General features: G+C 39.4%; 2 protein-coding genes across 3 annotated transcripts in view; both read right to left on the bottom strand.

Annotated features, from left to right (window-relative positions):
* The window catches only part of LOC119502240 (beta-1,4 N-acetylgalactosaminyltransferase 2-like), a 54,191-nt gene extending 51,296 nt beyond the window's left edge, over nucleotides 1–2,895 (bottom strand). The window contains exon 1 of the mRNA XM_037793087.1: nucleotides 2,659–2,895. Coding sequence (XP_037649015.1) covers nucleotides 2,659–2,712 — 54 coding nt within the window. The 5' untranslated portion in view covers nucleotides 2,713–2,895. The remainder of the gene's footprint in view (nucleotides 1–2,658) is intronic.
* A 6,337-nt stretch (nucleotides 2,896–9,232) lies between these two features.
* LOC119501100 (NACHT, LRR and PYD domains-containing protein 12-like) lies at nucleotides 9,233–27,701 on the bottom strand. 2 transcript variants are annotated; one of them, XM_037791197.1, is made up of 11 exons: nucleotides 27,590–27,701; nucleotides 22,202–22,487; nucleotides 19,526–21,260; nucleotides 18,247–18,420; nucleotides 16,300–16,473; nucleotides 16,039–16,212; nucleotides 14,676–14,849; nucleotides 12,843–13,016; nucleotides 12,547–12,720; nucleotides 10,391–10,437; nucleotides 9,233–9,897 (listed from the first exon to the last, which is right to left on the bottom strand). In XM_037791197.1, the coding sequence occupies exons 2-11, from the start codon at nucleotides 22,473–22,475 to the stop codon at nucleotides 9,242–9,244; spliced, it is 3,756 nt and encodes a 1,251-aa protein (XP_037647125.1). In that variant the 5' UTR covers nucleotides 22,476–22,487; nucleotides 27,590–27,701; the 3' UTR covers nucleotides 9,233–9,241. The 2 variants fall into 2 exon arrangements, with proteins under 2 accessions (XP_037647125.1, XP_037647126.1); XM_037791198.1 differs by having other exon boundaries at nucleotides 22,202–22,484; nucleotides 27,590–27,621.
* Between the last annotated feature and the right edge of the window lie 167 nt (nucleotides 27,702–27,868).

The raw sequence follows: 27,868 nt of genomic DNA, 5'->3' as shown, positions 1-27,868 counted from the left end.
TTCATGAGATATTAACACCTTTCTTACTTAGAATGATAAATGATTCAATTGCAAGAAAAACACTTCCACGGTCCCTCTATGAGGCAAATATATATCTGTTATTGAAAAAGGGAAAAGATCCCATGGATCCTGCTAATTACCGGCCCATTTCTTTGCTCAATGTAGATCATAACATTTTAACAAAAGTATTGGCCACCAGATTAAATAAACATATAGCAACAATTATCCACCCAGATCAAGTGGGCTTTATCCCAGGCAGGCTTTCCTTTTTCAATGTGCGTCGCGTGTTAAAATTGAAACTGGAGGACTCTGCCCGTATCTATGATTGGCAGAGTAAATGCCATTAAGATGGTACCAAGATTTTTATATCTCTTTCAAAATTTGCCAATATGGATCTCAGCTGATTTTTTTAAGGAACTAGAGACAATTATTTTAGATTTTATCTGGGGTTATAAAAAACACAGACTATCTAAAAAACATCTATTCAGGCCCACTTTGAATGGTGGTCTGGGTCTTCCAGTATTTAAAGACTACTACTGGGCAGCCAATGCTAGGGCACTGGCATACTGGCAATGGGGCTCTCCAGACCACAAATCACTCACTTCTGCCCCCCTCTGGCTAAAACTGGAGCTTATGTCTTTAATAAAACCATATTCCTCATTATCCTCCTTACTCTACACTAATCTTGTATCTGCTATTAAATCAGTAAGTCATAGTTTTGTTGTTAGAAATTCACTGAAAATTCTTAGTCAAATTAAACATATCTACAAAGTCCCTAGTATTTCGATATATACACCATTTTGCCACAACCATGCCTTTACCCCAGCATTACTGGACAATACATTTGCTGTATGGTGTGTAAAAGGGCTGAAGTGCATAAAGGACTTTTATTTAGACAACAAGTTTGCATCTTTCGGTCAATTAAGCTCAAAGTATAATTTACCACATTCCAATCTTTTCCGTTATATGCAACTTAGGCACTTTGTGAGGGAAAATATTCAAAATTTTGAATCTACTTGCGAGAGAAATGCTTTTCTAGAATTGCTTTCTCTTTCACCAGAGAGTAAGAAGCTTATCTCCAAATTTGTGAATTATTTCTCCAAAGATTCTGAATCTGTTAACTGTATTAAGAAGGCTTGGGAAAGGGAAATTAATGACGTGTTGCCTGATAAACTATGGAAGACTGCACTCTCCCGTATTCATAGTTGTTCAATAAATAGCAGGCATAGGTTAATTCAGTTCAAAGTGATTCACCGTTTTCATTATTCTAAAGTCATGTTACATACATTTTACCCTTCTATGTCTCCAATTTGTGATAAATGTAAATCAAATAATGGTACATTGCTGCATTTATTTTGGGACTGTCCATTAATTTATCAGTTTTGGTCAAGAATCTTCTTTTTTTCTGGGGTTTATCGAAGGACTCTCTCTCCTGACAAAGATTTGGCTCTTTTTGGATCTTCAGTGGACTCCTCAACTCTCCCTCTACATATTCAAACAGCTCTATTGATGGGCATGGTAGTAGCAAAAAAACTTATTCTCAAAGACTGGAAGACACCAACTCCACCGTGCTTCAGAAACTGGTTGCATGAATTGGTCTCAGTTATCCACATGGAGAAATTGCGAGCCAATAATTTAAAATGTCAATATAAATGGGAAGAATCTTGAGGCCCCTTTTTGCAATATTTGGACTCAGTTTGACAATATTTCTATTCATATTGATTGTTTTGTTTTCCTTTTCTCTGTTCTGCTGTTGAATACTCCCACTATGGATGGCCTGCATTTAACTATCACATGGATGATACTGTATGTAATGATAATGTTTTGTCCTTGACATGCGGTTTAGATAATTCTCTCTTAGGGATTTGTATTACTCCTCCCTGGGTGTAAAAGTGTGTGTGTGTGAGTGTGCGAGTGTGTGAACTTTCGGGTTTGGTTGCGGGTTTTGATTTTTGTTTGATGTATGTGTTTTGTCAATTTTGTCATTAAAAATAATATAAAAAAAAAAAAAAACTCTGGCATTAACCGCATTCATTTATACAGAACATTTAAACTAATATTCATATTTATTTATACTATTCTTGCATTTTTACACACTTAATGATAGATCCTATTTTTCAACATTATTATTTGCAGTGTTGTTAAACATATTTCATATTACAGACAGACAGACCGACAGACAGACAGACATCCCGTGGGGATCAATAAAGTATTTCTGATTTTTATTTATTTCCTTGCCGGAGAGGGAAGTTCGTCCCGAAGAGGCTGCTGTATTTCTACCCTCCACCTTAAAGAAGGGTGCTTCATTGAGCTGCGAGTGTGACTACAAACAGAGTTCACTCCGTCACGGAGTGGGAGGCTGGAGGGACCAGATTAGAATTGGGCCAGAGTATACAGGATAAAAGCAACAGAAGAATCCTACAATCAAAAACTGTTAATGATTGACAGCCAGAACTGAAGATTAGTGTGCACTGTAGAATATGTGTAGGTAACAAATACAAAGCAGAAAAGGTGCAAGCCAGACCAAACCGAAACAATGAGCTTATAGCCAAATATAGATCTGTGTAGAGCCGAGCGGAGCTGCATTCTGCTGTTGTAGGACACAAGAGAGACAAAGAGGAAGTGTGTGCACAAACATTACAGGGGAGCAACACCTACCTTCTGTTTGGTACCTGACAATCTGACATAAGAGGAGAAAAGGGACCACTGCATGGTGCATCTCTCAATAACGCCTGGCAAACAAATCACCAAACACACAGCTGGACCCAGTGAGCCCAATCAGCATGTAATCAATGCTGGGAACACCCGAGGTCTGTACTACGAAGCAGGATTTGTGGTTATCAAGGTAACTTCAGGGTTAACCCTTGGTTTTCGGTACTACGAAGCTGGTTCACTTCTTACCGGGGCAGATCTCCATGGTAACTTCTGCTGAACGGCTAACCTGCTCCGGAGCAGGTTATGTTCCAGATAGGAGATCAACTCGTATAAAAGCACCTCCTACTGACCAATCAGAGCTCAGTGCGGTGATTGTATGATAATATTACACACATATGAAGAAGTTACCGTCATAATCCAGGCTAAAAACAACACAGTTTAAACTGACAAATGCAAGAAGGACAGTTGGATTTATGTTGTGGGTGTTTACCGCTTTGAATTATATTTTATATTTATTTATTTTTACTTGCTCTTGAGTCCGTTTCACACCGTCACAGAGGGGGGACGCAGGTGAAAGGATTTTTAAATAGTCATAGACGCCAATTTGTACATGCAGGGATAAAATAGGTGTAATCCATTCATCTATTACACTTACTCAAGCTATTTATATTTAGACGACTAGATCGGACTTTTGAGTGTTCCGTTAAATTAATAAGTCTGTTAATTTACGCATTCACACATCGGGAGTTTTTTTCTTTTACCAGCTGTTCTTCCTGCATCTGGCAGCTTCAACTGTGTTACTCTTAGTCTCATTTCTTCATTTCTTCATATTTGTCTAATATAGTTTACTCTTTGTTAAATGTGCCGCTCTGCCTGTCAGTAGACTTGTTCATGTCTGTGATTGGTCAGATGCTGCAAACACCTCCTTGTTCATGTGAACGCGCTCATAAGGAGATTGGAAAACCCTGAGTTGATTTATCGAGTTGATAACCAGCTTCGTAGTACAGTTTAGCGAGATCTCCTTTGTTAGGTTAAGTGAAGCCAGATAACGAGAAGATACCCTGGGTATGTTGAACTCGCTTCGTAGTACAGGCCTCTGGCCCAGGTAACAGCAGGGGCCACATGTTGAAGCAGTGTGTACGGGGTGGTAGGAAGACCAATACTCTGTGAATAGTTTGGATGATTGTGTCTTTTTTTTTTTATATCCCCTTTACAAAACCAATAACAAAAGCAAAAGTGTTGTCTGCTCTAAAGCTGCAATTGTTAGCTATCTACAGTAAGCTAGTTGTGCTTGCTAACTATATTTTGTGGGTTTACAGTTTACGTTAAAAATAACAAAAGTATAATATCTCTCTGTATGATTCCCCACGGTAAAATGGTCCTGGGTGCTACTTACACAGCCCTGCCACACAGCACACAGTACTAACACTCTACGTTCATTCAGGCCCACACACATTCAGTTTTGTTCACATGGAAAGAAAAAGTCCCTCAAGCTTCATGTTCAATGACTATTCCACATATTTTTTATTTCATCATTTCATCAATTATTTAAGGGGAGACACCCCAGGTGAATAGGGTTATATATACAGCTCTGGAAAAAATTAAGAGACCACTTCAAAATTATCAGTTTCTCTGGATTTACTATTTATTGCTATGTGTTTGAGTAAAATTAAAATTTCTGTTTTATTCAATAAACTACTGACAACATTTCTCCCAAATTTCAAATAAAAATATTGTCATTTAGAGCATTTATTTGCAGAAAATGACAACTGGTCAAAATAACAAACAAGATGCAGTGTTTTCAGATCTGGAATAACACAAAGAAAACAAGTTCATATTAATTTTTAAACAACACAATACTAATGTTTTAACTTAGGAAGAGTTCAGAAATCAATATTTGGTGGAATAACCTTGATTTACAATCACAGCTTTCATGCGTCTTGGCATGCTCTCCACCAGTCTTTCACATTGCTGTTGGGTGACTTTATGCCACTCCTGGCGCAAAAATTCAAGCAGCTCGGCTTTGTTTGAGGGCTTGTGACCATAAATCTTCCTCTTGATCACATTCCAGAGGTTTTCAATGGGATTCAGGTCTGGAGATTGGGCTGGCCATGACAGGGTCCTGATCTGGTGGTCCTTCTTCCACACCTTCACTGACCTGGCTGTGTGGCATGGAGCATTGTCCTGCTGGAAAAAACACTCCTCAGAGTTGGGTAACATTGTCAGAGCACCAAAGAAGCAAAGAAGAGCCAGGCTATCAGGTACATTGATCTGATAAAAAATGTGTGATTATTTTGCGATTAATCGCGATTTTATATTTTAATCGATTGACAGCCGTAAAAATGATCCAACTGAAAAACGCAGCCTGGTGTAACCAACTCTTTTTCAATTAGAGTAGCTAGCAGCACTAGCTCCAAAAGTCGCTAGATCTAGCAAGAAAGTTGCAAAGTCGGCAACACTGACAGTCCGTCTAAACAACAAACATGGCTAATGATAGTACTCACAGCTGTCAAGCTAGCAGCTTGTGGAAGACGGCAGAATGCCTCTTGTCGCCATGTGAAGAGAATTTCAATATATACCCAAAATGATTTGAAGAATATTACCAACCCTAGCTTTAATTGTTCTACAGTTTCTACTGCAGAGCAACAGGCGCGTTGGAGACTGACGCATTATAAACAACTCACAAAGTTCCATTAAAAATCGTAGATCGGTTAAAAACCTCTCCCTGCTAATAACTCCCTCAGAACCGACCTGTTCCTGCCAGTCTTCAGCCGGTGTCTCCATCCAAAAAACACCTGACAACCACGCATCATCTTCCTGACGAGTGTGTGACAGTGATGAGCAGCATGATGATGATGTGATAGAGATTGTTCGGGTTAAATTTAGATATCTTGTTCCCTGAAACAAAAGAGTATTATATTGATCACTCATGACCGAGATCACAGTTATTTAGCAATATGACAATTAAGCAGAAAAAATCTTCATTCCCAGATTGTCAGAAATTATTGTTGCACGTCAAATATGACTGAATTAATTGCTTTCAGTTTATTGATGGCACTACTGTGGTACCGTAGATGGTTATCACTGTGATGATAAATGCAATCGTGCACTATTAAGCACAGAAAATATGATGACCATCATCATGAGGAAAACTCCCTAAACATTGTGTGTGTCACACATGAATCCTCCCTGATCTCCCAGTATTCATTCAGCCTTTTTGGACAGTGGTGGTGGCCTAAAGGTTAGAGAGGCGAGCCTGTGACCGGAAGGTAGCTAGTTCAATCCCTCATTACCTCCACTGAAGTGCCATTGAGCAAGGCCCTTAACCTACATCCAGTGGAGCTGCTCAGTGGACTGTGGTTGTACTGGTTATCCATGTTTCCCTCACTTGCGTCTTTTGGGGAAATATGTTTTAAGAGAAATGAGACGTCATTTCCTCTGAAGCGTCACGTGAAGCGACGTCCGTTTCTGATGTCAGCAGCAGCTGATCACAGCTGGATCAGCTGTCAGTCAGCTTTAACAGCTGTAGAGACTTTAGATGGAGTTTATGTCTGAACTGTACTAATAATATTAATAAAGACACTCAGTTCTTCTCAGTGGTAGAGCAGCAGTGTTTTCTCTCTGTAGCCTGTTACCTGTTTAACAAACACCTGCACATGAATAACAGCTGCAGTCTGTATTTCTACTGTGGACTGAGTCCTGCTTAGAGGACCATGAACCATCTCTACTGGAACAATATCTTTATATTATTTATTCATTATTAGCGTATCTGTATTTATTGATACTCTGATTGTGAGTTCAGTATTTAATAACCCAGACTATGACTATGGTGTCTTTTAAAGACTGGACATTATTTATTAGCAGTGGCGACTGGTGGAAATTTTTTCTAGGTAGGGCTATGCCACATCCAATCAATTTCAGCAAACATCCCGGTATGATTTGATGCAAAGAAGTGAAGGTATCAAAAACACATTACTACTTTTCAGTTAAATAATCAACAATAATTTTATTCCAACAGGAGCAGAAAAGAATGCTTATAAAAACACAACAGTATAACATGTACTCAGTGGTGGAAAGTAACTAAGTACATTTACTCAAGTACTGTACTTAAGTAAACCAGGAAAAAAAGTTTGGAAACTCGTGTTTGGTGGATTATTTCTCTGTTGTTACAATGCTAATTGGCATTGAATTTTACATGGTTGGAAAGCCTGTTTATTTACCTTCACAATGATGTCCAACTTGTAAGGATCATGCATTTGTGGGATGAGCAGCACAGCTGATTATGTGGGTAGCGCCCAAGAAAAATTTGCCAAAATGCTCAATGAATGTGATCAGGGCGTTCCTGAAAAAGAGAGCATTGCTCTCAGTGAATCTCCCCTGAATACATAAAAATTTAAAATGTTTTTAAAAAAAAGTCTGACCGTGTGTTCCAATCCAAGTACTTCCAAAAGTACACTTCAATGTAGTGCATTTTGTGCACTCTGTACTCACTTGAGTAGTGCGTAAATTTCAACGGGGTAGGGTCGTCTCAAATGGAATACACTGCGGCGCACTGACCGGAAATGACGATCGCAACATTTGACCGCGGCTCGCTACCTGCCAAAATATCTTCTGAAAAAAAATTAAAGCAGAGTGGAAATTACGTTTCCAACGTCGTTGCCTACGATGTGTCCTCCTGTTGGCTGAAAATGCACCGGTATGTTTACGTATTGTATTGTTTTATTCTGTTATCTACGTATGTTTGAATAGTGGTCGTGGCTCCGCCCCTTCTGCTACGTAGCCAAGATGGCAACAGTTGAGTGTGGAAAGTGTCCAGCGCTCCACACTCAATGATCTGACCGTTTTGAGTACAACATCCGGGTACTTTGAGTGCACTGCATTTTGCCGTACTTCCCAGTGTGAACACACTATGCACTCAAAATAGTAAGTGTAAGTACAGAAGTACGCGGATTGGAACACACTGTGAGTTTGCTTTTCCTGTTTAACACTCTCATGTCATTTCAGAAGCTGCCCCTTCCTCCTGCCTCCCAGTAAGCCCTTTCCCTCACCTGGCCTGCATCACCTCATCACCCACCTGCTTCCTATTCCCTCGGATTAGACCCAGCCCCATAGCCTACATACCGGCCCCTTCCTTTACCTCGTTGCCGGATTGTCTTTTGCATCGTGCTAAAGCTAAGTTCACACTAAAGCCTCGGACACACCAGGAACGTCAGGAGCGCGTGGCAGCTGCGTTACCTCTTATTTTTAAAATCAACACTTCCTGCTTTCATTTCAAAATAAAAGCCCTCAAGCGTTTTTTCTATGGACAGAATTCTTTCATTTGTTAACACAAGGCTTTTATTCTGAAATATGTGCCGGACAGTGTTCTAGAACATGCAGTGACTTAGAGAGCTCCATGAATGAATATAGTACAGAGTTTAAGTGTGGATTATTACCATTATTTACAAATTACCACACATTTCTTAACCTTTCTCTGTCTAAAATAAATATAAATTATATTTATAATGAAATGAAATGGCCATTAAAAGGCAAACTCTATGTAGAAAGAAAGCGCTGACAGCAGCAGCTGCAGCAGCAGGAACGCAGCCGACACGCAGCTGAAACGCAGCTGGTGTGAACGCCCGAATCACGCAGCCACCACGCCACGCAGCCGCCACGCGCTCCTGACGTTCCTGGTGTGTCTGGGGCTTAACTGTATACACAAAATACATGTATGGAAATAAGATTGATTGGATTGTATTCACCAGAAGTATAAACCATTACATTTCCCTTATAAATTAAAAAGAAAATACCACTTAATTGTGAGAGAAATACAAAAAAAATTGAATTAAATAATTCCTGACAATGACTGATTGTAATTGATTTGAGAACATCTCTGACTACATACATGCTGAAAATCAAACATTTTTACCGGATTCATTTAAGTTAAAGTCCCTAGAAGTGTATGATTCAACTTTTCCCAATGGTCTAGTGTTAAAAAAGTGAACAAACATCGCAATAAATCGTAATATCGAATCACAATACTTGTAGAATTGCAATACTTAAAAATCACAATACATTTATCAGACTAGCCTTAATTGCAGAAACCTTGAAAAAATGAGGAGCTCTTGTGCATCTCTGTTATATTGTTTTAATTAATTAATTTACTTGCTTATTTATAATTTTGTTTCTTGTTTTTTATTAAGTATATATCTATATATCTATATATCTATAGATCTATATATTTATAGATCTATAGATCTATATCTATAGATCTATAGATATATATATAGATCTATAGATATATATATATTGTTTCTGTTGCCTTGGAAAAATCCATCCATCCATCCATCCATCTACAACAGCTTATCCCGTTAGGGGGGGGCTGGAGCCGATCCCAGCCGACATTAGGCGAAGGCGGGGTACACCCTGGACAGGTCGCCAGTCCATCGCAGGGCTGACACATAGAGACAGACAACCATTCACACCTATGGGCAATTTAGAGTTAACAATTAACCTAACCTGCATGTCTTTGGGCTGTGGGAGTAAACCGAAGTACCCGGAGAAAACCCACGCTAACACGGGGAGAACATGTGAGGCGCCAGTTCTAATCACTGCACCACCCTGTAGCCGACACCGAAGTACTCATGATGATGTGGTGATCCCGTCGGAGGAGTTCCGTTTCTGATTCAGATGGTCCCTCATCTATCTTACACAGAGACAGCGTGGTACCAAACCATGACTCACGCACTTCAGGGCAAAAGTTGAACTCAAACCCAAAGCCAGGGTAGAGGGGTTCGGTGAATCGGGAGTAGACGGTGTAGAGGTGTGTCAGTGTGTCAGAGGACACACTGTAGAAGGACAGATTGCCGGCAGGCCAGTCCAGATACACCGCTACTCTGCTAGTGTCTTTGGCAGAGAAAGGTATCGCTCTTTCTGTGTTATTGTGCCAAATAATGCCCCCGTAACTATAGCCCAGACTCCAGGAATTGTCGCTCCCTCCGAACATGCAATCTTTACCTCTCCCTCTCCTGCTGACTCCTCGGTAAGCCACTGCTAGGTAAAACCTTCCCCTTGTCTTGACTTCCCAGTAACAGCGACCAGTCAAACCATTTCCACACAGCAGCTGTTTGAAGCAATCGAATCTCTCTGGATGATACCAACAAGGCTGCTCCTCCTGCACATATTCTACCTGTCTGTTGTCCTCGGACAGTACGAGCTGTCTGTGTGCGGTGTTTGGGTCCAGTGTGAGTTCACAAGCATCTGATAGAGAGACACAAAGACACAATAAAGCACTAGAACATACCTGTCATAGTCAACATTTGTTAATATTAACAGTATTAACGTGGATATTATTAACATTAGGGTCAATCGATTCAAATATTTAATCATGGGGCACCGCGGTAGCTCAACTGGTAGAGCGGGCGCCCCATGTACCAAGGCTGAGTCCTCACCGCAGCGGCTCAGGGTTCCAATCCGACCTGTGACCCTTTGCTGCATGTCATCACTTCTCTCTCTCCTATTCGTAACTGTCTCTCTCACTATCAATAGAGGCATAATAAAAGCCAAAAAAATAATATATAATGTAATCCCAATTATTCGTAGGATTGTCCATAGTTAAACGCAAATGAATCGCACATTTTTTTTATCTTTGTGATTTGTCAATCATTTAACACTCTTATGAACATGGGAGTGGCCAAATATGCTGCTTTACGCAAATGTATGCTTTGTTCTCAGTAATAAAAAAATGACTTACACTTCCGCAGACCAGATTTTAACCTCTCCAATCCGCCATGGTCCACTCTGAAAGAATAAACATGATAAGAAAAGCATATTTTATGGTGGCCCTCAGATGCAAAACACACAAAAAAAGAAAAACTGAAAAACACAACATTTCACAAAAAATGAAGAGACAAAAAGTTTTGTTCTAAAAGATGTTTTCAGTTTTGTTGTTGTGTTTTCTGAAATATTATTATGTTTTCTGTAATGTTATTTTGTTTCCGAGATTCGATCCAAGATGGCGCCATGAGTGGAAGCCTCGGTGGTGCACTTTCTAGTACTTTTTCTGTTTTATCAAATATTGTTGCGTTTTGCACCTCAGGGCCACCGTAATATTCTCTCGGACTGTAAAAATAAGAGAAATAAATATAGTTCATTAAATATTAGGGTAACACTTTATAATAATAATTGTATTAATAACTTTATTATAATAACGGCCATTTATAAATGGTGAATTCATAGTTAATTAAAATGTAGTTATTAGTTATTTTACTGTTAACAAACCTTGAAATAATTAAATTATAATTTATGTTTACTAATTGTTAATAATGCAATCATTTATTATTATATTATTATTGTTATTTTCACAATTACACTCATTATATAATTTTTTACACTATAAGTATTTGTTAATAACAAAATTATTTCTAAATAGTTATAGTATAAACATTATTTTGATGGCTATTATAAAGTTGCAACTGATGATTATAATACCTTGTTAAATAGTTTATAAATACTTTGTTAAGCATCCATAAACATTATTTAGATAGATAGTTAATACATTGTCAATGGTTAATAATTGGTTTCTGGTCCATCTATCTATGTAATGTTTATAGATGTCTTATAAACAATTTCTTCATTGGTAATCATTAACAAATACTTAAGATAGTTCATAAAATGTTAAAAAGTGTGCAACGATAAACTGTTTATAAATAGTTATAATCGTTACCGTCTTACATTCGCATTACAAATAAGTAGTAAACATTATTAATTATCATTTCATTGTTTGTTAACAGTAAATTTATCAATTTACCATTCATAAATGATGGTTATTATAAAGTGTTACCAAAAGGAAACACAACATTTCACAAAACAGAAAATGTAGGGACTTGTTCTAAAATATTGAAGTATTTTTGGTTTGGTTTGGTTTTCTAATATGTTTTCAGTTTTGTTGTTATGTTCTCTGCAATATGATGATGTTATATTGTTATTGTGTTTTATCCAGTGTTGTTGTGCTTTGCACCTCAGGGCCACCATAATATTCTCTTGGACTGTAGAAATAAGAAGAATAAATACCCTTCATTAGAAATCAGTTTCCAACCTGAAATCCATGCTAAACTAAGCATTACACCTTTGGGTAATGTGAAATCATTTTACCATTAGTTTTAAGCTCAATACCCAAGTTGTAATAAACATAATTATTAGGGCTTTCAAAGTTAATGCGATAATAATGTGTTACCGCAAATTCATTTTAACGACATTAATTTCTTTAACGCAACTTGCGACTTTTGGCTGTAGCGGGCTCGCGAAGGAGGTTACATAATGCTCAAAAGTTACGTTAAATTTTGGCGAGGAAAAACTGTCATGGCCATTTTCAAAGGGGTCCCTTGACCTCTGACCTCCAGATCAGTGGATGTAAATGGGTTCTATGGGTACCCACGAGTCTCCCCTTTACAGACATGTCCACTTTATGATAATCACATGCAGTTTGGGGCAAGTCATAGTCAAGTCAGCACACTGACACACTGACAGCTGTTGTTGCTTGTTGGGCTGCAGTTTGCCATGTTATGATTTGAGCATATTTTTATGCTAAATGCAGTACCTGTGAGGGTTTCTGGACAATATCTGTCATTGTTTTGAGTTGTTAATTGATTTCAAATAATAAATACAGTATATACATCAATTTGCATAAAGCAGCATATTTGCCCACTCCCTTGTTGATAAGAGTATTTTCAACGGATCAAAAAATGCACAATTAATTTGCGATTAATGGTGATTAACTATGGACAATCATGTGATTAATCGTGGTTAAATATTTGAATCGATTGACAGCCCTAATAATTATCCTACTATCCCATTGCCCCTGACTAGGAATGAGTGGAAGCTTCCAGCCATACTGTACGTCAGCCATACTTTAGAGTGTCCAGTCTCCACTGTGGATCATCCAGTCCAGCAGACAGGAGCGTCACACCTGCGTCTCCTGGATGGTTGTAGCTCAGGTCCAGTTCTCTCAGATGGGAGGGGTTAGAGCTCAGAGCTGAGGCCAGAGAAGCACAGCCCACCTCTGTGACCTGACAGCCTGACAGCCTGTTAATATTCAGCAATACAATCATTACTTCAACTGGTCTGTAGTCGTGACTCGTGAGATCACAAGAATCTGGTCATTTGAGAGAAATTGTATGTGCGAGACCTTTTAAATCTGTTCTAACCTGAGAGTTTCCAGTCTGCATTGAGGACTCTCGAGTCCGGCAGAAAGAAGCTCCACTCCTGAATCCTGCAGGTCGTTGTTGTTCAGGTCCAGCTCTTTCAAACTAGAGGTCTGGGAGCTGAGAGCTGAGGCCAGATGTTCACAGCTTCTCTCTGACAGCTTACACTCGCTCAACCTGGATAACAATTAATGATGATGACAAGAGGCACCCCATTCGACTGTTAACAGGCCATTAAATAGGCGTAATCAGCCGCTATAAGCACCGTAGATGTGGGTCATAAGGGGCCTACTACACCTACTGTGTTGTAAAAGTGAAACTTAAAAGCAAAACGTTTTAACATGTTGTAAAACTGATTGAAATGTCCCGTTGTGAACACAAACAAAAAGGCTTCTTTAGGTTAGTTGAAGGCAACAAAAATACAACTTATTTAGGTTTAGGCAATAAAACTACAACTTCTTTATGTTTAGGCAAAATACAATTAGGTTTAGGCAAAAAAAACTACAACTTTGGGTTTTGGCGATAAAACTACAAGTTCTTTAGGTTTAGGCAACAAAACTACAACTTCTTTAGGTTTAGACAAAATACAATTAGGTTCAGGCAATAAAACAGCAACTTATTTAGGTTTAGGCAATAAAACTACAACTTCTTTAGGTTTAGGCAAAAAAATACAACTTCTTTAGGTTTTGGCGATAAAACTACAAGTTATTGAGGTTTAGGCAACAAAACTACAACTTCTTTAAGTTTAGGCAAAATACAATTAGTTTCAGGCAATACAACTTCTTCAGGTTTAGGCAATAAAACTACAACTTCTCTAGGTTTAGGCAATAAAACTACAACTTCTTTAGGCTTAGGCAAGAAAACAACAACTTATTTAGGTTAAGACAACAAAACTACAACATCATTAGGTCTAGGCAACAAAACTACAACTTCTTTAGGTTTAGGCAAAAAAAACAAAAAAACAATTAGGTTTAGGCAATAAAACTGCAACTTCTTTAGGTTTAGGCAATAAAACTACAACTTCTTTAGGTTTAGGCAAAAAACTACAACTTTAGGTTTTGGCGATAAAACTACAACTTCTTTAGGTTTAGGTAACAAAACTACAACTTCTTTAGGCTTAGGCAACAAAACAACAACTTTAGCGTTTGGCGATAAAACTACAACTTCTTTAGGTTTAGGCAACAAAACTACAACTTATTTAGGTGTAGGCAACAAAACTACAACATCATTAGGTTTAGGCAACAAAATAACAACTTATTTAGGTTTTCGCAATAAAACTACAACTTCCTTAGGTTTAGGCAACAAAACTACAATATCTTTAGTTCTAGGCAACAAAACTACAACTTCTTTAGGTTTAGGCAAAAAAACAAAAAACAATTAGGTTCCGGCAATAAAGCTACAAATTATTTAGGTTTAGGCAAAAAAACAAAAAACAATTAGGTTCCGGCAATAAAGCTACAAATTATTTAGGTTTAGGCAATAAAACTACAACTTCTTTAGGTTTAGGCAAAAAAAGTACAACTTCTTTAGGGTTTGGCGATAAAACTACAGCTTCTTTAGGTTTAGGCAACAAAACTACAACTTCTTTAAGTTTAGGCAAAAACCTACTAGTGGGTATAATGGGCTTCTATTGACCCACATCTATGGGTTTTATAGTGACTGATAACGCCTATTTAATAGCCTGACAAAAGTCTAATTGGCTGACAAAGAAGACTCTTTTGTGATGTCTGCAACCAAAAGAAATCATGTCCAGCCAATAATTGTTTAATATATTATTTAAAATTCTTAAAATTATATTACCGGCTCTAAAGATAACAAATATTTCACTTTGCTGACCTGATAGTTTCCAGGTTACAGTGTGGACTCTCCAGTCCAGCAGAAAGAAGCTTCACTCCTGAATCCTGCAGGTTGTTCTTGCTCAAGTCCAGCACTCTCAAGCTGGAGGTCTGGAAAGTGAGAGCCGAGGCCAGAGATTCACAGCTCTTTTCTGACAGGTTGCAAGCTCTAAGCCTGAAGAAGAAAAGAGAATTATGAAACAAACATTAAAAAAAAGAAAATCTTAAATTGATCTCAAGCTGAAAATTTAAAGCAGATAAGCCCTGACACACTGAAATCGCTGTGTAGAAAGATGAACTCAAGCCCCATTTGGACTGGATTCATTTCTCTAGGGGAGGTGAGGTGATTTTAACAACCTGCCATGGTCGGTAAATTTAATCCAGAGAGCGTATGCGGGTCATTTTTTAACCCTGCCCCAGTAATAATTACAGCCACAATTTCCTACTGTTCATCTGCGAACGTGTTGGTCCCCCTGTTATTTAAATTTCGGGGACACTGAACTCCCCGTTGACAGTGTGAACAAACCACTACATCCAGGAAACAGACATGAAAGGATTTGGATTTATCAACTTAAATCAATGAAACAATGACAAATTGGCCAACAATACAAAGAGCCTTGGAGAGGAGTTTATTTTCCTATGCTCTGCTAGAAGATCACTTGAGCCCTGTTTCCACCGCAGGAACTTTCCTCAGGAACTTAGAACCTTTTGAGAAACTCATTGCATTTCGACTGCAGGGACCAGGCTCTGAATTAAGTTCTGTGGGACATTTTACGTGGCCTTTTTACCCCCCAAAAAGGCCCTGGTTTGGGGGTAGTATTTTCTGAAAGTACCGGAACTTTGGGGGTGGAGTTTGCAGGGATGACCGTCGCTGATTGGTCAAACACACACAACGTGTTTTTTAGATGAAACGGGCGGGCACACTGAACTGCAGGCTGCAGAGTGTGTTTGCTGTGACCACCAGCAGCCCTCGTCACATGTCATGTTGCTTTTTTAAACCTCAGTGGACTAATTTGCCTAATCTTTGCAGGTATTTTGACCGCGGTGGAAACGCAGACAACAGGGGACTAGAGGAAGCTTTTAGTTTCTTAAGAAGGAGTTCCAGGGACTAAAAGTCTCAGGTGGAAACCCAGCTTTTGTACTACCGTTGAGTTGTACTCTGAGAGAAGAAATAGAGAAAACTTCCCGACAGGATGTTAGATCAGCCAATCAGCTTGCTTGATGTCTGGGTAGGTTTGCAGAGACATTTATGCGTATCTCCGCAGAAGCAGAATTCCAGTTTTCGTAGGCACACATATTGGCACCTGCAGAAACAACTTCTAAACTTAAGTGCCAGAAACTGTTGGAATAGTACAGAACCTGACCTGAGAGTTTCCAGTTGACGGTGTGGATTCTCCAGAACAGCACTGAATGCCAGCACTCCTGAATCCTGCAGGTTGTTCACACTCAGGTCCAGCTCTCTCAGACCAGAGGACTGGGAGCTAAGGAAAAAGGCCACAGCATCACAGCCTTTCCACGTCAGCGCACAGCCAATCAACCTGAAAAAGAATGAGCGATGAAGACAAACTTTGAAAATGACAGCTCTAAAACAGATTTAGGTGTGGTTCATCATAAAGCCAGCTGACCTGAGAATTTCAAGTCCACAGTGTGGACTCTCCAGTCCCACAGAGAGCAGCTTCACTCCATTGTCCTGCAAGGAATTGCTAGTAAGGTCCAGCTCTCTAAGACTAGAGGACTGGCAACTGAGAACTGAAGACAGGGCTTTACAACTCCTGGATGTCAGATCACAGCCACTCAGCCTGAAGAAGATGGACAAATACTTTAGAAATGTAAAGTTGCAAAATTTTAGACTGAAAGCAACTACCAGTAAAACATCCGCCTAAAAACTGTCGTACAAAAGTAAAACAAAATAATTTCTGTTCTTTTGTCATATTCTACTGAAATGGCCTGTGTTGAACAATAAAATATTATAAATATATTAAGTGTTTTCAGTCCAAAATGGCGAAAGGGGCTGTTGTCAAAAAAACACCAGAGTTTTGTCTCTTTGCTTCTATACTCTTTGCTTATATGAATATTTTTGCCTCATTGTGACGAATCTGCTGATATCTCATAGTGCATTCCATTCTATATTTACCGGCTGTATAGCATGGAGCTCAGGGGAGTTTTTCCTTGCCAAGGGGAGGTTTTTCTGCCACTGTTGCTCATGGGGGATCTCTTGTTGGGTCTCTAAATTAGTAAAAATTAGAGTACAGTACCTCTATATGAAAAGTGTCTCTAGATAACTGCTGTTATGATTTGACACGATATAAAAGTAAATTGAATTGAATCAGTAATCATTGTGTTTATTACTATGTCAAAGTTATTTGTAACAATCTTTTTAAACAGATTTTGCATTCACATGTAGAATCTGTAGAGGCAAGATTTTGGTACCACAAACATTCTGGTTTAGTGTGAGTAGTGTTGACCAATTATGTTCGAGCAGGCTTTGGCAGTCACCTAATTAAAACAATCGCTTAACGATTACCAATTAGGCTTAGGCCATGCTAACAGGAACTAACTTTGCTCCACTGACTTCTATGGTAAGTAGCTAGCAGGCTAGTGAGCTAGCTGGCTTTGTTGATGTACGTGACGGTCTGTGGTTAAACTTTTAAACAGGAATTAATCAGAATTACGTCATACATTTCCTCTTGAAACAATCACTAACCCATTGACAGCATTTATTTACATTTATAGCTCTACATTTATTCAATTACTTCATTCTGTTACTAAAATACTTTCACATTTGAAAGGTACATTCAACTGATGTAATAAATGTAATGCATATCTCGGGTAACAATATTTGGGAGAAGTGAAGCCTAAGGTATTTGTAAATCTATGTCAAATCCACCTCTGAGGTGGGATCCAAATGATCCTTAATTTTGGGATCAAAGTTTATGCTTTAAATTCTAAATACTCAAATGCAGCATTTTGTCCGGATTAAAAACCACTATAATCCCGTGAGATCATTTTTAAATAAATTAGCTTGTAGACTGGCTACTTGTCGTATACGTCGTCTCTCAACTCCAACTCCAGTCTCGCGTCTCAAGTTGCTAATCGGACTCTATATACAATGAGCAGTGCACGGAAGAGGAAGTCTTGGCCCGGTTATCCGCTGGCTACACAATAACCCCCAAAATATAGCCCCTTACCACCAGAGGCTTATCTGTCATCAGACCGGAAGCTGATGGGTTCTAAGGTTGTAACATGTAACATGGCTATATGGAAATAAATCGTTTTTTAAAAGTAAAACTCCTAGTAAACAGTCAACCTGGAAACAATAAACACGGCCAAAACATGGAGAGAGCCTGAGCATATCTTATAAATTGTATCATAAATGGTGTATTTTAGTGTATTTTCATCAAATACAGTCCCAGTTGTAGTAAAGAGTAACAGAATACATTCAGTTCATTATCCATGGGATCTTTGTTTTAAAAATGATATTGCCATTGAAATTAAAATGTCGTTGGCGTTGTTTGATGCTATAATGATGCTCTGGATATCGTATAGAGAACCTTTAAATAAAGCAAGCAGACCTGAGAGTTTGAAGTCTACATTGTCGATTCTTCAAGCCATCCGTGAGGACCAGGAGTCCTGCATCCTTCACATTGTTGTAACTCAGGTCCAGCTCTCTCAGATTAGAGGTCGGGGAGCTGAGAGCTGAGGCCAGAGCATTGCAACTACTCCCAGACAGTTTACAGCCATTCAATCTGAAGATGATATAGCCAGAAAGAAAGAACAATAATCTAAAAATATAACATTTACAGGTTTTAATACATAAGTGCCGGAAGTAGGGGGGCCAAGGGGCCATTGGTTCTCCCACTTTGTTTTTAAATTCGTGAATCACTGTATCCCTGCAAAAGCCCCTATATTGCAACACAGTAATAGAAAATAATCAATTCCCGTCCACCCTGTGTGTGTCAAGACTGGAGGGTGTCAGAAGTGATTTTTACTCTACAGATACGCCCCCATTTTAATCTGTGCAGCAGCTGTCTGCACGGCTCCGTCTCAGCTGTGTCTCACATAACCGCAACCTGAACTGAAGCGTTTATTCGCGCTTCAAGTAATTTTTTCGACAATACGTGCGTAAACGCGAGGTTGATGCCCATTAAAAAAGCACTGAATAATATGTGTATCCACGTCTTGCAATCGGCGGAGCAGAATGTGCTGTGGATCTTTATCCAATCATAATCAACCATTGTGTAGCCTGATTCAGATGAAATCAAAGTGATCGGACATTCACCCCACTACAGTTTCATAATGAACCAAATATGTTTTTATACTTCTCAACTGGTGGGCTGACCCTCGCCGGGCGCATCGTCCGTTGCGCCGCGACCAAGGTTTGATTGGAAAGTCCCGATCGTGAGTTTTACAGCACCCCTCGCCCGGACCTCGATGCTGCCCGGAGCCGTTCAGTACTCGCTGCTCAATGTGCCCTCTCTCCCTGTGGGGAGGGACGGGATTCCCAGCGCGACTATCAACCAGGTCAGACTGTCGTCAGTGCGAGGGGTCTGCAGCGACGTTGGCAACCCATTCATAACCATACAACCTTGATGATTAAATAGTTTACTAGAGCACCAAGTTGTTCATAGATCTAGCCTAGATGATGCTCTCACAGTGCTCCAGATTGTTGCATTTAACTTTAATATGTTCAAATTTTTCTTCCTAGGCAGCACCACACCACAGTCTCTCAAAATCCTGTTGGAAACACTGTACTTACATCATCCAAAGCTGCCGCCCCCCCACTTCAAAACTCATTCCGGCACCACTGATTGAATACGTTATGCATATGATGTGAATGTGTTGTGAACCCACCGAGATAGACTGGAGGCTTGAAGCACTGGCAGCAACATCAGTAGACCTTCCTCTGAAGCAGAGAACTTCTTCAGGTCAAACACATCCAACTCGCTCTCTGATGACAGTAAGATTTTGACCAGAGCCGACCACTGAGCAGGAGACAGTTTGTTTGTGGAAAGCCATTCTGAACTCAGGTACAGTTGGATCTCCTCCACTAGAGAATGATCACGCAGCTCATTAAGACAGTGGAACAGGTTGAGGCATTGCTCTGGAGAGGAATTCTCTCTGATCTTCTTCTTGATGTACTGGACTGTGTCCTGATTGCTCTGTAAGCTACTTCCTGATTGTTTCAACAGGTCTTGAAGGAGTGCTTGATTGGTCTGCAGTGAGAGGCCAATTAGGAAGCGGAGGAACAAGTCCAGGTGCCCATTTGGACTCTGTAAAGCCTTGTTGACCGCACTTTGGAGGAGGTGATTTACTGTAGATTGCTCTGTGCTCTGCTCAGCAGACTGTTGGGAGGTTGATGGCTCTTCTGCCAAGAGGTTGACACCAGAGTTGATGAAGGATGCAGTGACATGGACAGCAGCCAGAAACTCCTGAAAGCTCAAATGGACAAAGCAGAAAGGTTTGTCCTGGTTCAGCCGGCGGTCCTCTTTAAGGATCTGTGTGAACACTCCAGGGTAGACTGAAGCAGCTGTGATATCAATGCCACACTCTTTAAGATCTGCTTCATAGAAGATCAGGTTGCCTTTCTGCAGCTGCTCAAAAGCCAGTTTTGCAAGAGACATAATGATCTCGCTGGTCTCTGTGTTCCAAAGTAGACCTGTCTCAGCTCTTCCATGATTTTTGGCATTCGCCAGTATGGACTGATCTAACAGAAAATGGATATACATCTCCGTCAAGGTCTTGGGCAGCTCTCCTCTGTCATTGGTTTTCAACACATCCTCCAGAACTGTCGCAGTGATCCAACAGAGGACTGGAATGTGGCACATGATGTGGAGGCCTTGGGATGCCTTAATGTGAGTGATGATTCTGCTCGCCAGCTCCTTATTCCTGAATCTCTTCCTGAAGTACTCGTCCTTCTTTGGATCAGTGAACCCTCTCACCTCTGTCACCATGTCAATGTACTCCGGAGGGATTTCATTGGCTGCCCCGGGTGATGTGGTAATCCAGAGGCTGGCAGAAGGGAACAGTTTCCCCATGATGAGGTTTGTCAGCAGCACGTCCACCGAAGCCGTGTCAGTGATGTCAGTCAGAATCTCGTTGTTGTGGAAGTCCAAAGGAAGTTGACACTCATCCAGACCATCGAGGATAAACACAATCTGGAATTTATCAAAACTGCTTATTCCTGCTTCTTTGGTTTCAGTAAAGAAGTAATGAAGAAGTTCCACCCAGCTGTATTGTTTCTCCTTAAGCAAATTCAACTCTCGGAAAGTGAATGGAAATATGAACTGAATCTTGCTTGTGACTTTGTCTTCGGCCCAATCCATGGCAAACTTCCGTGTCAAGACTGTTTTCCCAATACCTGATACTCCTTTTGTCAATAATGTTCTAACTGATCCGTCTTGACCAGGTACGGTTTCAAAGAGGTCTTGGAGGATGACCTTCCCAGAGTTTTCCTCTGTGATGTCGAGCTCAGTGTAGATCTCATTCATCAACATCTGCTTTCCAGATTTTGTTTCTTGTTCAAACAAATGCTGAAACCTCTTCCTCAGGTTGGATTTGAGTTTACGCTGGCAATCAGTGAGAGCCTCTGAACAAATACACAAGAGATGACATTAATTTGAACATGCTTTTGTACAAAATAACATTCCCATACAAATAAACTGCATTCTCATTCATGTTTCGAGGGAAAGTCCCTTGGGGTTTTTCTCCCACAATAAGAAGCAGGAACTACGGATGCTCTGTTACATGGTAGAGGAATGTGTGGCAGCACAGAGTAGTGAGGAAGCTGTTGAACACTATTATTTTACGGTTGGTGCAAGTGGCACATCTTTCCATGGCCACAGGTGTAATTCATCACACCGCAGTTAAAGCCTTTGCACACCAAGTCCGTATTAAAAATAAATACAACCCCATGTTGTGTCAGTCACGTTGACACACCGACCCCGAAACGTTTGTCCGTCATTAAAGTTTTCGGAACAGGTTAGATTTTCAGCGTTTTTTTCGCATCCGTTAAAAGGCAAAAAAGGGTTGTTTGACCACTCACAGCCACCGTCTGTGCATTATCCAAAAGGGCATGCTAAACATTCATTGCGTGAACCAGCAAAAAGCACTTTCTGACAAACAAAATAAAGAATACAGACATGCAGAATTTAATGATAGATTGTGGGATGTGATTGCAGAACAGGGACAGAATCAGAATCGGGGATAGTCGCATAACAATGGATATATGAAAGATTAGACAGTAGTGATGGTGCTCTAGGCAGCTAAAGGAGTCCCCGTTTGGGACTAGTGCTATCCGTCACACCCACATAAATAATTCAGTATGCTCTTATACTGAAAATTTCACAACTATTAGAATAATAAAGCACATCGGACTCAATGTGCGAGGTTTCTGTGTGTTTTTTTTTTAATCAAACAATAGTTTAAAAGAACGCATACAAAACAACGGACTTGGTGTGCAAAGACCTTTACACGTGTAACTCTGTTCTATCCTTTTATGTATTCATTGATTTGTGTCCTCACACGTACCTTTGGATGTTGAGCTGATGTTTGATAAACGCTGCACCAAGTCATTCTTTCTGATGAATTTCAAAGCCTTGATGGTCACCTCCACTGCATTTTGGTTGTAGGTCTCTATGATTTCATCCACTGTGTCCAGCCTGTCTGCATTCCCTAACTGGCTCCTTGGGATTGCTGGGAAGCCTTCCAAGGCATCAGCCTGCTGCAGGAACCATTTGAACTTTTTAAACTCTCCGTCTGTCAAATCCTCCAACGTTGCCAGCAGCTCTACGGCTGTTGCCATGGTCTCTTCCTGCTGAAATACCATGAAACATTGTTAACAATTTACAATAAGGGTGCATTCATTAAAATCAATTAGCACACTGAAGAATGTTTTTTAGTATTAAACAGTTTGTAAATGTGGTAGTTAATTAACAATTTGGGCACACTAACCAACACTTTATCTTAATAATCGATCTTATCAGAGGGTCATTATATGTCTATATGCTGACCGTCACCACATTATCTAATCCTTTCATGAATTAAACCCAAGGTATTTAATTTGTTTTAAATAACATAATGTAGCACAGAACGGACAAACCAAGCATTTTACGTTATCTTAAAGGGGACATATCATGCTCATTTTCAGGTTCCTACTTGTATTTTGGGTTTCTACTAGAACATGTTTACATACTTTAATGTTTAAAAAACCCTTTAAGTTCCTCATACTGTCTGCTTGGATATACCTGTATTTACCCTCTGTCTGAAATGCTCCGTTTTAGTACATTTCAATGGAATTGCAACAGAATTACATTGCTAGGTAACAGCTTGGGTCCATGTTTACTTTCTGTCAGCTGATGTCATTCACATACACAGCAACAGGAAATAAACTGGGACATATTTAGAATGTTTACATTTAAAACTTTAAAATGGTCTAAATATTGTAGATTTGTGACATCACAAATGGATAGAAATCCTAACGGCTTGTTTCAAAAGCTCAGTTTCTGAATACGGGCTGTGTGTATTTCTCTGTGGATTAAGCGTTTCGATACTTTCACAGTATTTATATAGAACTTAAACCTGCTTTATAATATAAAAGCCATGAAAATGTGACTTTTTACAATATGGGACCTTTAAGGGCACTGTAATTCTACGCTTGTGAAACTTCAGTAACGTGAGCCACAGAGTGCAAGACTGTGGTATCGCTAGACACCTTCTGTCTTCCTTTACTCCTAAAGTAGTGTTATTATGGTATGAATGGCCTATGAGTGAAGTGAACGACGTTACCATGGTTTTTCACTCGGCGGCTCACGTTACCGCACTCTTGGAAAGGGAGGAGTGAGCGGAGGGGTACTCAGTTGGTTGCAATCTGCAACCACACCACTAGATGCCATTAAATTTGATCCGGTTCAAGTCCCCGCATGGATCAAGTACTGAGTGTGAACTGGTCGCTGGAGAGATGCCAGTTTGCCTCTTGGCAAGGCACCAAACCCCCAACTGCTCGGGGCGCCTGTCAGGGGCAGCCCCCTCCCTCTGACATCTCTCCATTAATGCATGTACTGTATATAGGTCCTGTTTGTGCATGTATGTGTGTGTTTCAGGCCTGTGTGTACTATGTACTGTGTAAATATAACAGAGTGAAAAAATTTAATTTCCCCTCGGGGATTAATAAAGTGCCTTTCTTCTTCTTCTTTTCTAAATCCTACACACTGTGCCTTTAAAGTGTCGTCAATTAAATCATCATCTGTCCAGTGTTTTATTATAGAATTTTATCATATATTTGTATATTTTATTGTGAGAAGTACTACAATTATGAAGAGTACTATACACAAACAGACTCATGTCTATCCATACAAAAAAGGTGTGTATATATATATATATATATATATATATATATGTGTGTTTGTGTTCAAACTAAACTAGAAAAAGGTAATGCCCGTACACTACTCCATGCCACAGTATTTTTTTTTACTACGTTTTGATCCTGCTTGGATCTTTGTCTGGTCAAAATGTTTGAAAAAATGGAAACCACACCCATATTTATACATAAATCTATAGGTTTGCCTATAGGCTCACCTATAAACAAGCTCTATGATGGCAGGTGTAGTTCATCCAAAACACCAACGTGATAAAAACATCCACAAATAATTCACAATTTGATAAAGTACATAAAAAACAATAATACAAAAGCCATACTTCTAAATAGCAAACATTATTTATACTGATATTATAAATATATATTATAAACGTTAATAATAAACACTATGGGGCGGCTGTGGCTCAGAGGTAGTGCGTCTCAATCGGAAGGTTGGTGGTTCGATCCCCGGCTCTTATGGCCCACATGTTGCAGTGTCCTTGGGCAAGATACTGAACCAAACCAAAAATTAAAAAAACAAATAGACCCAAATTTCTGTGTGAACGAGTATTTAGATTAGATGCCGGTTGGCAGGTTGGCAGATCCCGCTAAGTGGTCGTACGAAGGTGGTTATAAGGTCGGTAAATCAACACCAGGGTTTCTCAGTCTGGCTGTGAGCATGTTCACATGAACGGGGCGGGGTTTGCAGTATATGACCAATCACAGACATGGACAAGTCTACAGACAGGCAGACAGACAGGGATTTCATTTCTTTTTACCCTGTGAGTAATCAACGGCGTCTATGAGTATTTCAACATTCTTTCAGCTGCGTCCCCGTCTCCGGCGATGTGAAACGGACTCAAGAGCAAGTAAAAAAATAAATATAAAAACATAATTCAAAGCGGTAAACACCCACAGCATAAATCCAGCTGTCCTTCCTGCATCTGTCAGTTTAAACTGTGTTGTTTTAGCTGGATTATGACTGTAACTTCTTCATATGTGTGTAATATTATCATATGATCACCGCACTGAACTCTGATTGGTCAGTAGGCGGTACTTTTTCTAGAGTTGATCAATTATTTGGAACATAACCTGCTCCGGAGCAGGTTAGCTGTTCAGCATAAGTTACCATGGTGATCTATCCCGGTAAGAAGTGAACCACCTTCATAGGACGGAAAACCCTTAAATGGTTAACCCTGAAGTTACCTCGCTAAAGCCAAAACCTGCTTCGTAGTACAGGCCTCTGGTTCGTCGAAATGCGCTAAAAAGGAGCGTTTCAGACAGAGGGTGAATACAGGTATATTCAGGCAGACAGTATGATGATAATAAAGTTTTTTTTGAACATTACAGCATGTAAACATATTCTAGTAAAAACACAAAATACAAGTATGATCCTGAACATGAGCATGATATGGGACCTCTAAGGTATAAGTAAAAGGAAAGAAGACATATACTGTATATAATACATGTAATAATTGGGTTTAAAGCACCCTTCTAAATAATTTATCTATATCAAATCCCAATATGGAAAAAAGACACACCTGTTGTACAACATTTTTTCATTTTTCCTAATATGTGTGTCAGAATATAAGTGTATATATAGGAAGAGCCATCGTAGTACAACTACCATGATTTGTTTTAGAGAAAATATTTGATCTCATACTCTAGGTGACTACAGACTTCTAGGTGCGAGAGTCTGTGTGAAAATACAATAGCTTTCTCTGGAGGAAGAGGGTATTTCAATCTCCTCCTCTTCTAGGAGATCTAACATGCTCTCATTGTTGCATGGTGCATTCTTTCGGACTAACGGAATAACGGGCTGTCGAAACAATGGCAAGATGGGTCTAAATTCCCTTTGCATCATGCTGATGGAACGATTAGAAATTGGGGCACACAATGGTCAGTGTATGTTTTGGTCATTCGATTTTCCTTTCACAAATGGATATTAAAAAACAAAAAAATTTGTGGTTATTTGATTTTCATTTTAAAATACAGAAATTAAAATTGAAATACAGGGCGTTTTTCTTTATCAGGCTCAAAAAGGGGATGAACTAAACTTAAAAAACGGGTTGATTTTCATTTACTATTTCTAAAAACAAAAAATAAAAACATTAGAAGACAGAAACTAATAAACGCACGTTTTTTCATATTCGGCGACCGAAAGTTGCCACTCACAAAGTAAGAGCGCGTATGAGGACGGTGCTGCTGTGTAACTGAAGGTGATGGACATGGATCAGTACGTAGTTTTTTGAAACAATAAAAGAGTGTGTCTCAGGGAAGAAGACATGACTGCAGAAAAACCTCGGTAAAGTTGGAAAAGATATTGACAGATGTGAACTTCCCGGATCAATAACTCATAAACCAAACGTTGTTAAAACACCAACGAAGGCTCTTTCTAACCGTAGTGAGGTAGACAACGAGCTACAACCTCATTTTAATCACAACGAGCCGTCTCCGAACTGGACACATAACATCGGTCTCTATGTGCAGCCGGCTGTGAGACGAGTGGTCAGGGACCATCTACAAAGTGCAACGCCAAAAAGAGATGCTATAAAAATATTCAATAACTTCACTGTTATACAGTGTAGTACCACCAAAATTACTTCACACATCAATGGTCTCCTCATAGTTGTACTACAACACTTAGTTTGGAAAAATATACTTTTGCATAATTTTGGTGAATTTAAAATGGGAGAAATATTCAATAACTTCAGTATTATACAGTGTAGTGCCATCAAATTTTTTTCCCTGAGACACACTCTTTTATTGTTTAAAAAAACGATGTACTGATCCATGTCCATCACCTTCAGTTACACAGCAGCACCGTGCTTTTTTCTTTCATACACAACACCATCCTCATGCGCGCTCTTACTTTTTAAATGGAATCTTCCGGTCGCAGAATATGAAAAAACGGGCGATTTTTCGTTTCTGTCTTTTAGTGATTTAATTTTTATTTTCAAATAAAAATCAAATAACCACAATTTTTTTTTTTAATATCCGTTTGTGAAAGGAAAATCAAATGACCAAAAGATACACTGACCCACAATGAGTCTAGAGAGCCGTCCTGTTTGATGTCAACAGCACATGCTAGCGGTCACAGTGTGGTTAATGGTATATTAGGGTGTCAGGATGTGTGGACAGCATTTTAAATATCATTGCAGATGCAAAAAAGCAAATAAACGTATTCTACAAACTGTCGAGTTCTTCCTCTAATTGTTTTGGTGAGAGCGTCGCACTGTAAAGGACAGAGGGTGTCGTATCCTGTACAGATTGTAAAGCCCCAAAATTTCTGATTTGTGATTTTTGGCTATACAAATAAAATTGACTTGACATGACTATAAACTTACCCCAAACACACACATTTTATCTGCACTTCAAATAACTTTAGTCGAATGTAAAACTAACTCAGTTGTTGGCTAATGCTTGCCTTTTTGTAACCTTACATTAATCTGGAATGGTTATGATGTGTAATAAAATGCTCTTTTTGTGCAGAGGATTTGGTAGGCATTGAATCCCGCTTTTTACAAGTTATTGTGTGAAAGAAGTAAGGGAGAAAGCAGTACCTTTTCTTTACAGACAGAAGTTTTGACTGAAGCTCCTTCTTCTCTAGATTGAGGGCATTCTTGAATCTGTGTGGTTTTATAACAGCTGAGGGGAAAGAACAGAAAAAGAGAAGAGGAACCTGGAAGTTCCTCATAGGGCCTACAGTTAGTTCCTCAGGCAATTGTGTCATAAACTTTATATTTTTTTTAACCAAATATGATGACATGGTTTTGTCTACTGCCTGCTGGGTTGATGCATTAAGTTGAAAGTTCCTCCCTAGTGTCTCAAACAAAGATATG

This window comes from Sebastes umbrosus, chromosome 14 (genome assembly GCF_015220745.1).
Source record: "Sebastes umbrosus isolate fSebUmb1 chromosome 14, fSebUmb1.pri, whole genome shotgun sequence".
Classification (NCBI taxonomy): Eukaryota; Metazoa; Chordata; class Actinopteri; order Perciformes; family Sebastidae; genus Sebastes; species Sebastes umbrosus.
Note: the sequence above shows the minus strand (reverse complement) of the source record. Positions and strands in the feature narration are given on the sequence as shown.

Coding starts and splice junctions, on each gene's coding strand:
- LOC119501100 (XM_037791197.1), bottom strand. CDS start 22,475: ATGGCAACAGCCGTAGAGCTGCTGGCAACGTTGGAGGATTTGACAGAC. Junction 18,421..19,525: donor CAAGCCTCCAGTCTATCTCG/GTGGGTTCACAA, acceptor TATCATCTTCAG/ATTGAATGGCTGTAAACTGT. Junction 13,017..14,675: donor TGTAACCTGGAAACTATCAG/GTCAGCAAAGTG, acceptor ATTGTTATCCAG/GTTGAGCGAGTGTAAGCTGT.